The following is a 10,382-nucleotide window of genomic DNA, read 5'->3' as shown; positions in this document are numbered from 1 at the left end:
GGAGTATTATTCTTAATTAATTCCCCGCCGTTATGCTTGTCAAATGGCATCTGGAGAGAGAAAAAGAGAGAGTATTTCGGTTTCTTTGTGAGAATAAATGGAATTGAAATCCTTAATTTTCAAGAATTGTACAACAATCGGAGGGGGGGAGAAAGTGGGCCCCCCTTGTCTGATAGTTAAATTTGTCTACCTGTAGACCAACATTGTTTGTGGGAAATGAATTTATGAAAACGACATCCCGATGCTCTAAAAACATATGTACGTTACTTTTTCTTCTTTTGATATATACACACATATATATAGCATCAATGCGTAATGCGTTTTATGTTTACCATTATTTTTTATTCTGGATTTTCAGTTTAAGGTTTCTTCTACCGTTTTTTTTTTGCAGTAATTCAAATATTTAATGTTTGATGGCTAATTGAATTTAATGGAACTTAAATGATAGTGGAATTATTCGTCTTTTTCGTCCAGTTGTTTCCGTGGCTTATTGAGAGGTGAAAATGAAATGCTTGAATATTGATTTGAACTTAGGCCTGATTCTGGTGCTTCTTCTATCTGGTAATTTTCTTTGCTCTGTTAAAAGAAAGTTCCTTAGTGTTTTTCTGTAAGAAATTTAATTTTTTATTTTTTGTGGTTAAATAAGGAAAGCGTTCTGGCTCGGCACTAATCAGTAACCAGTCACCTTTTAACATACTTTTTCCACTGATTACCGTATTTTGTTTGTATTGCTTCTACAAGGAACGAGCTGTATTTTGGATTGACATTTTTAGTTAAGGAGAATGTTGGGATTTTTAAAATAATAGTTGATCTATTTTTACTTTTACCAGTTCCTATCATCATAAAGGCATCTTTAGCCGAGGATGGCTTTAAGGAGTGCGAACATGCTGTCAAGCATTGGGCATCATCATCTCTCAATTCTGAAGTTAAAAATGACAATCATTTATTACGGGACTTGCTCTTTTTCCTTCACATACCTCGAACAGGAGGACGTACATATTACCAATGGTAACTTTCTATCGATATTATTGGTACAGAATTCCTAGGCCATCTTGGGCCTACCTCATAAAAGAAAGAAGAAAGGATGATTATCATTCTCAATTTTAATTTATTAAATGATAAATGCAGACGCCTTATTCTCATGCTTAGAATCTTTGTATGTAGTTTCTTGACGAAGCTGTACTTACACTCACAGCACTGTTCGCGCTCTTATGATAAGTTACGGGTGGATCCAAGGTAATTCTGGACATCATTGTTAGAACATGCGAAGTATTTTGTCTCTATTAGTTTGATGAAATCTTCAATCGGCCGATCACTTTGTTCTTACACACAAACACTCCTTCGGAAAAAAATTAAGGCCACCTTTGCGATTGTGAGGAGTACTGGTAACCAAGATCAATTATTTTGAACTTGTCATAAAATCAGAATTCATTACTTGTCTGTTTTTGTGAGAATGAAGAGCTTGCGAAGCTGGAAATAAATGGGCATTATCACATGTTGGAGAATCCAAAACACTTAATCTAATATACCTTGATCATCTATTGCGGATTCGTTCTCAAGTTATTTGATTTGTGCTTGTGAGGACAAAATGAGTGTTTGACAACTTGTTTAGAAAACGGTGAGGCTTGGGATGGAATATTTATTGCATAAAGATGCTATGAGACTTCGCGCGTTGAAGTTAAGAAAGACAATTTAGAATGATTGTCTCCCGATGATTTGATTGTTATTGCTGGTCCAAGCTGTAACGCTTTTTAATATAAACATTTTCTGAGACATGTTTGCTTTTTGTTTTTGCTTAATGGTGAAAATTAATAACATTTGCCGATGTCCTTTGCTTTAAACAGACTATCTTAAGACATGCTACAGTTGGACAAAATGGAAAAATGTTGCTAACTTTTTAGGATCATTGTGATTATTCTTGTATTCGTAACATGTAATTTATTGTATTCTACTTCTGTAGTTTCTTTATCAATATGTCTAAGATGTGAATTTTGTTGAAATTCACAGAAATCCAAACTGTCGATTATTAAGTACTCATGATGACTATAGCATCATGTATAAACTTCCCAAGGAGAAAACTTCAGCAGTGACAATACTTAGAAACCCTGTTGAACGTGTCTTTAGCGCTTATGAATTTTCTGTGGAGGTGGCATCTCGGTTTCTGATGCATTCTAACTTAACTGCTGCGGAAAAAGTAGTTAGACGGCCACGCCATGAGGGGCTTGGAGTAAGCACTCTGGATATCTGGCCATGGAAATATCTGGTTCCTTGGATGATAGAAGATTTATTTGCCCGAGTACATCCTCCAACTAGAGTTTAATTGCTTCCTTTCATGCATATATTCTTTGGGCATCCTATATTATAAATTTTTCTCTGCAAATGGTACATGAAGTATTGCTGCTGTGCTTAAAACAAATTTTCACTGTTAGGATACTGGTACCTTATTCTGACTATTAGTTATCATACTTCTTTCTGACTTATATTTCTCAAACAACTAATTGAACTGATTCACACATTTTCTTGTTAAAATAGACTTGTTTTAACGTTCCTTGCTGTTTTAACACATCATTAATTAAGCCATGCAAAGTCTTCTTGCAGAGTGCTGTAGACATTTTGATAGTACAAAATGTTTGTTCAGGTTGAATTTAACCTTGACAATCTTCAAGAGAAGGTATAACAATTCAGATATTTTTTTGTCACCCTTAAGTAACGTATTTTGTCCTGTGCGTTTCATATCCATATGCTAAATCAATCCATTCCAATTGAAAAGATTATTTTGCAATCCAGTGGTAGAATTTGTTTGTTGATGATTGACATGCTTTGACTACATGATCTCTGAATAGTTCTCTCGCCATCAGTGAAGGTCCTGGTCAAAATTGAGAGTTTATTCATGAAATTCTTGGATGTTCTGTAGATTTATTAGTGTGTTGTCCTAATTGTTGTATTTGGAAATATTAAATCAATTTGCTTTTATCTGAACTTCTATTTCTTGACCGCGGTGATTCACCAATTTTTTTTATCATGGTTTTACAAAATCTTCTTGATTAGTAGTGAATTGTGAAATGCTAAAATTGATTTATTGCCTGCCTTTTTGGTTGGTCTCTGATATTGTTAAGTTTAACCTGTAATTTTTACATGGTTGGATTGCAGACCTTTTTTTGGCACCAATTTATTTCTTTTGTTTTATTTCGTTTTAGATTTCTGTAGTGGTCTCTCTGAGGTTACTTGTTATTTTAGTGCATCGAATATCTTTTGTTTAAAGTCTTCTCTACATATTTGTGGCAGAAAGATGCTAGAGAACATAGAGGACAATCTTATACAGTGATCAATAACTCCTACAATATGGAAGACATGTTTATGCCTCTACATGAATACATAAATGAACCTATTGTTCAGGACATTGTCCACAATGGAGCCACTTTCCAGGTAATGTAGTCTTAGTTAGCCTTATGTTTTTAATGTATCCATGAATGCCTACTAATACCTTTTGCATCTCAAAGATGTGGTTTTAGGATGGGAAAATTGATGCAGCGAAAGCTTAGTAATAGTAAATCACCTAGTAGATGATTATTGCTATTTATTCCGAATCTTTGCAGTGTCCGGCTCCTTGTGGAGAATGTTCAGTTGTCAAATTCTATGTTTTTTCTGTTTGTTATAAATTTCACCTATAAACTATCGAAAATATGTAACAGAAAGATTGAGCTGGTAAACTCTGCATTTTTTCCTTTACTTCTCTTATGCTGGGTCCCACCATTATTTATTATTATTTTTTTTTTGAGGAATAATTTGTAATTTATATACATTATACATACTTTTTCAGTAGGAAAAGTTTGTATCCAACATTTATATCCAATAAGAGAGAGACAGTTTGAAAATGTCATAACACCTTTGATGTAGTCTGCAATCATGGGACACTGAAAAGAGCAATTTGCCAGTATTTCTGGATTAAGGAATATTATTTATTTTGGCGATGTAAAGTTCTTCGAATTGAGTTGAAGAGGGCATTTGTGATCTTTAATGATTTTCTCAGCCTCGTTTTGATAGTTCAGAGTTTAAATGCATCTTGTTTCCTAACCGTTTCCTAATTTTCAGATTGCTGGAATCACAAACAACTCCTATTTAAAGGAATCACATGAAGTGCGCCATTGTGTACTCAAGTATCCGACCCTTGGAAAATCTGTGCTTGAAGTTGCAAAGGTAATTATGGAAGGTTCTTGTCATCATGCATGACTTTAAATTTTATATTGCTTTTCGAATGTTATTTATTCATTTGATTGTCTCATCCATGACATATTGTTCTAAATATTGCAGAAGAGGTTGGACAATATGCTGTATGTTGGACTTACCGAGAACCACAAAGAATCAGCCTCGATGTTTGCCAATGTGGTCGGTGCACAGGCGATTTCTCAGTTATCAACGTTGAGTTCTAACAGAGATGTTGCAAATAACAGCGATTCAGGTTAGCAATCAGATCAGTTTATGCACCCAATCAACTATGTGTCTCTCTGATGCAACTGATAAAAAAATAAAGAGATTCTATCTGTGATTCTTGGAAGGGAAGATTTGAGTTCTGGATGTTAAATCTTGTTTGTTAGTGATTTTAAGTACTTATAAGTTGTGGGTTCCATGAATTGTGTGGATAATGAGTAAAAGTTGTGGGTTCTATAGAAAAAATAGAATTTTACTAGCTTTAAGGGCTTGTATGCTTTGCCAAACATTAGATAACTCCATGGTTGACTGAGTTTTTAACTCGTATGCATTTCTTATTCCCGTTATGTGGAGCTGACCTACATGATACAAATATTGGTTTTCATTAACCATGTTCTACTTCTTCTGCAGAACAGAGCTCCTTGCTTCTGGATTCCCAAAAGGTTGCTAATTATCAAGAGGTGTAACATTTTTTCTCCTGTTTATGTTTTGATTTCTGGTATTTAAATGCCTCATTTTGTTCAAGTACAGAGAAATGACACTTCTGAAAAGGTAAAGAAAGTTTCATCAATTGGCAAGGACGAAGAAACAAATAAGAACGTGAGCTGTGACTTTCCTTTAAATTTCCTTGTATTTAGACAGGAAGCTTTCCCTTTCCTTTCCTTTTCACATGACTAAGGTCTCTCTGTCGCCATACTAGATGTCTGTCAGTGAACTTATACAAGAATATGAGTCTTGTAATTCAAACGTATGGAACAGCCAAAAAGAGAGACGCACAAAATCTTTGAAGCATATTTCTCCTGCAAACTTTACGAAAGAGGTATAATAGCTTGAATGGAGAAGCCTTCTAAAACTGCACTCATCATATTTATATCCTCGCCTGCCACTGATGTCGCTAGCTTTCTGATTTCAGGCCCGTCGTCTTGTTCCCAAGGTACTTATCCAGAAGATTACATCACTCAACAGCCTAGATATGGAGCTTTATAATTATGGCCGGAGCATCTTCTTGAAGCAACAGGCACGTGTGTTGCAGAACATTGTTGATACAGTAAGTTACAACCTTACTAAATCTGTGGTTACCATGCAACGTGCATATGTTTTGCTCCCATAGATCTTCGGTGCTTTATATTACTGGTAGATTACAAGGCAGAGAATTTTCTATGGCATGTTTGGTACATTGACAAATTTTGTTATGCATCTCTCCTCTTTAAACAGAATAGGAAGGAAATAAATTTCCCCATTCATGTATACTAATGTCTTTCATTTTAGAGTAATAATTAGATATTATTTAGAATCATTTAACATAAAGAAAAGTATAAAATCTAACATGCACATTGAGTTGATATAAGTTAAGGGCTAGTTTGGCATGGTAGAGCTTTCCGAATAAATCACCTTGAGTCAACTTTCTCTAAAAACTCTTTTAACCCAAGAAAGTACTTCAAGAAAATTATTGAAATGAGTTTCAAATCATCTTCTAAGTCTCGGAAGTTGGAATTTTGAAAATCCCTACCAGATAGGCCCTAATATGCACATATCGAAGCCTATAATGTAATTTCTCTTTAGCATTCTCTTATTGCGTTCCTTTAAACACTGGACTATTATCTCATGACGGTTTCATCGTGTTTTTTAACTGCAGAAGAAGCAAGAAACAACACTTACTGAGAGCGCATACATTATGTCATACGGCTCCCCCTCTTGGAAAGTCCTTTCCTTGGGCACCGCCGGTCTCTTATAGGCCCTAATATGCACATATCGAAGCCTATAATGTAATTTCTCTTTAGCATTCTCTTATTGCGTTCCTTTAAACACTGGACTATTATCTCATGACGGTTTCATCGTGTTTTTTAACTGCAGAAGAAGCAAGAAACAACACTTACTGAGAGCGCATACATTATGTCATACGGCTCCCCCTCTTGGAAAGTCCTTTCCTTGGGCACCGCCGGTCTCTTATTTTCTCTCTTCATTTTTCTGTCAAGAAGAAGAACGTCGAAAATCAAACTGTAAATGTAATTTTAACTACAGTTTAAGTGATATATACACAAGTTCAGATTTAACAGAGAAACAAATGCAAAATCAGTCAAAAAAAGGTTACCAAGCTCTGATGAAAAGTGCTGAGATTTTTAACACAGATACTCAACAATACTAAGGCGAATAGGTGGCTTAGGTCTTGACTCGTACACATTTTAGACGCATGTATATTGCTGGAGATAACAGGTCTTCTATTTTTTCGTACAAACTGTAATTCTTCATGTGATTTATATGTTCATGAAAATTGATGTTCTTACATAAATTCGGAATTCCCACCTCCGCAACTCTGTTTTCCAGCCAGTGCGGTCCCCTCGCCCCGACAGCTCGACCCCTCGTTCTACCCATCTGGATCATCCACTCCCACTCTCGTCGCCATGTTCATCCCTATCCTTATGGGCCTCTCTTCCCCACCACTTCACAGATTTTCTTCCATTTTTTTGCTTAATGTGAAACTTCATCTTACAGAATAATTCTTATCTCCACTGACCCCTCGCCCGGGAGTGGCTCATTATGGGCTGCCCTGGGGACTAGGCACAGCTCGACACAGATTGCTTAGACTGGTGTGCCGAGTCTGGTTGACCCGACTTGACATGCCTTAACACCTATAGCCTCCCCTGAGAAGCATGAGATGACTTTCCACTATAGTACATGCTTGATTTAAATCACCTAAATCTTTACTTGGACTCGTTCTCACTTTGAAATATTTCTTGTGTAATCTTTCATTGGAGGTTCACTTAAGCCCCTGTTTGATTCCCGTGATATTACATTCTATTTCTCTTTCTTATTTTTAATCACACAATTTTCCATAAAAAAATATTACATATAAATCAAAAAAATTTCGTTCTTTTTCAATCACTCATTTTTTCAACAAAACATTATTCCTCCCATTTTCATTACTAAAAATGGAGGCCAAACGGGGGGATATATTTCATCTTGACTATGCTACACATCCATTGATGGATCAATATGACCTAAATTTTCTTACTTGTTTTATATCCTTTCGAGCTGTTTTCATTTTTTTTTCATCGTTTGTATTTTCCATCTATTCTTAAATTCGTTGTCCAAAATATTTACCACAAAAATGGTCCAATATAGAGAAGAATGTTGCTCGTCACATGAATGATGGACGGAGAGTTCATTTTGCATGTCTTTTGATGCCCATACAGGGACGGATCCAGGATTGAATTCAAGACCAGGCTACAAAATTTCAAACTGGGCTACTACGTCGAAAAAAAAAATTTTACACATAAAAAACTGGTCTTTTACCAAAATAAAAATAAAAAAAGTACCTTAAAAAAGCTCTTAGACTTGAGTGTGGGGGGCTACAGCCCAACCCAGCCCCCCCTAAATTCGTCTCTGTACCCATAGTTTACAGTTTCAAATAGAAATATTACCAGAATTACCCTAACAGGCATCCATTGAACACTGTCTCCTCGTGCCTGGTGCTCATCTTGTTGCTGCATTATCATAGTGAACAATGCTACACATACTGAATTTTTTATCGAAACTTTTACCTAATGCTCACAACATGAATGGGAATCACATGTCGGCATTTTTAAAGTCACGCGGGGTCCGCATACATTGTGAGAGGGAGGACACCATTTTGTACCCCCATTTGATAAATATGGAATAATCCTATTATAGTTATCATTTGCCGTGTCAAGAAATCGATTAAATTGGTGGATGTGTTTCATCTTCTCTCCACAAATCACTGCGTCGCCAGCATTCGATTGTGTCTTTGATGACATCTTGACCAGCATTTTTTATACCAGATGATGTAGCGGAATCGATGATTCTTTCAAATGCCAATTTGGATCAAAATTGGAGATTGAGTCTCACAATTGTAATTTTTATTAATTCATCAAAGTCCATCCAACAAAGACGTGCGGCAGCCTTTAAAAACATAAACCTTGTGAGAAACTAATGATAATGATAATTGTTGCAATCCTACTCCAACAATTCCTAAGGTCCAATTGGAATAATAAAAAATTAAGAGCCAATTTTACGGTTTAACCAGTTTGGAACTCTTCTCTTTTTCAAAAAAAAATGTTGGACCTTTCTATGTGTACAGAAAGTCTTTTCACGGAAATGCAACAGAAAACTCACCGCAAGGTGGGTGGGGTGATTTTTTTGCCTTTTTTAATCATCATATGGGATCCACACATGTGATACTTCTAACCTACTTCTGTAATACAGTAATCTGTACATGCAGAATTATTCAAAATTGTTTAGTTTAGGTTGCATAACATTATATTTGAACTTGGGACCCCAAGTAATATTTTGTACATTTTTTATTTTAAAAATATTTTCCTGTTAATTTATATCAAGTAGGTTGAACTATTAACTTGAATCAACAACGTTGAATTTATCCAAACCAATCAAACAGATTTTTGTCTCCGTGGAAAGAGTACAAATGGCATTTGTCGTGGAACTATGTCCTTCATAAAGAGTCCATTTACGAAGGATGCATTAGGCCATGGCTGGCTGGCTGGCTGGCATGGGACTGCATAATGTAGAGTCCTTATTGTATCTACTTGCGAGTAAAGACAGGACCACCTACAAAAAGCCACCTACATATAATGTTCGATCATTAATTATAATTGCTTTTCCGATTATTTTGTAAATGACTTATGGGGGATGTCTGTATCAATGTCCTCCCATCACCAACCACTTTTAATTAATTTCTGTTTTGTCGTTTTCTAAATTTGTAAGAATTTTAAAGTGAGGATTTATTTTTTCTTATTTGTTTTTTTTCACATTAATTGACTTGGGCAAAATGTTAAATTTAACTGGGGTGCAAAGTTTGATATAAATTAAAAAATTGACTCCACATTGATCAAAATTTGTTAATTTTAGACTATAACATGACATCTGCGTATGACACTCAACAAAACTTTTCTCGATTTGAGACTTGCGTCTTTGTGTTATATGTTAATCAATATAATATTTTTCACAAATATTTATAAATTGTCAAACTTCATTTTTAACTACACATTGAAATAAATCCATGAGTACTATTCAATTATCTATCACTCATTTATATTTACTAGTCAGAGTTTAACGTGCATTGCACGTTATTCTAAAATAATTTATAGGTGTTATAAAAGTAATACTTGATACCAACTTGTTGAGAGGATTTGAAGAGTCTCAAACAAATTTAAGAAAAATAAAATTTAGGATAAAAATTTAAGAGAAAAAATTGTACTCTCAAAACTCAACTTTTATGATTCAAATATTTTTATGATGATGAAATATTACAAATAAGTAATATTTTTATATTATATTTGGTACATAAGAATTAATTGCTACTACATAAATTTAAACACTCATTAAAATTTTTAAATACATAAATAGAAATAAATTCATCTATAATAACTCTAGATTTATATAGATCAACATTTATCAAGTCAAGATTCATTGAGTTTAGATTAATGTGGATCTTAATTAAATGAAAATTAATGAAACGAAATTCATAAGGAATTTGTAGCATTTATTACATATTGAAAAACAAAGAGTAATGAATTATTGAAATAAGTGAATTATAGTAGTGTTAAAATCGTCCAAAAAATAATTCTCACTTGATGTAATATTTATATGTATTAGTCAGAGTTGAATGTGTATTGAACATTATTCTAAAATACTTTATAGGTTCTGTAAAAGTAATATTTGATACCAATTTGTTGGGTGGATTTGATGAGTCTTAAATAAACTAAAGAAAAATAAAATTTAGGATAAAAATTTGAAAGAAGAAAATTGTACTCTCAAAACTATAAACCCCTCTTTGGCTCTCTTTAAAACTCATCTATTTAATTTAAATTTTTCTTTCTCTTGTTTTTAACCACACAATCTTTAATAAAATAATATTTCATACAAATCGAAAACTTTTTATTCTTTTAAAACCATGAATTTTTTTTAAAAAAATACTA

General features: G+C 34.1%; 2 protein-coding genes across 2 annotated transcripts; both read left to right on the top strand.

Annotated features, from left to right (window-relative positions):
* Positions 1-830: 830 nt before the first annotated feature.
* LOC111385609 (protein-tyrosine sulfotransferase-like) lies at positions 831-4,430 on the top strand (the record flags this gene model as incomplete). Its single annotated transcript, XM_023010016.1, has 7 exons — positions 831-1,008; positions 1,165-1,236; positions 2,008-2,296; positions 2,639-2,671; positions 3,286-3,426; positions 4,093-4,210; positions 4,312-4,430. Coding segments are annotated over 7 exons (950 nt in total), but the record flags the coding sequence as incomplete, so codon positions are not given.
* LOC111385608 (protein-tyrosine sulfotransferase-like) lies at positions 3,980-6,163 on the top strand. Its single transcript, XM_023010015.1, has 7 exons — positions 3,980-4,197; positions 4,312-4,459; positions 4,845-4,871; positions 4,960-5,028; positions 5,129-5,248; positions 5,342-5,476; positions 6,065-6,163. The coding sequence occupies exons 2-7, from the start codon at positions 4,436-4,438 to the stop codon at positions 6,161-6,163; spliced, it is 474 nt and encodes a 157-aa protein (XP_022865783.1). The 5' UTR covers positions 3,980-4,197; positions 4,312-4,435.
* Positions 6,164-10,382: the final 4,219 nt, after the last annotated feature.

This window comes from Olea europaea, unplaced genomic scaffold, assembly GCF_002742605.1.
Source record: "Olea europaea var. sylvestris unplaced genomic scaffold, O_europaea_v1 scaffold3221, whole genome shotgun sequence".
Classification (NCBI taxonomy): domain Eukaryota; kingdom Viridiplantae; phylum Streptophyta; class Magnoliopsida; order Lamiales; family Oleaceae; genus Olea; species Olea europaea.
Note: the sequence above shows the minus strand (reverse complement) of the source record. Positions and strands in the feature narration are given on the sequence as shown.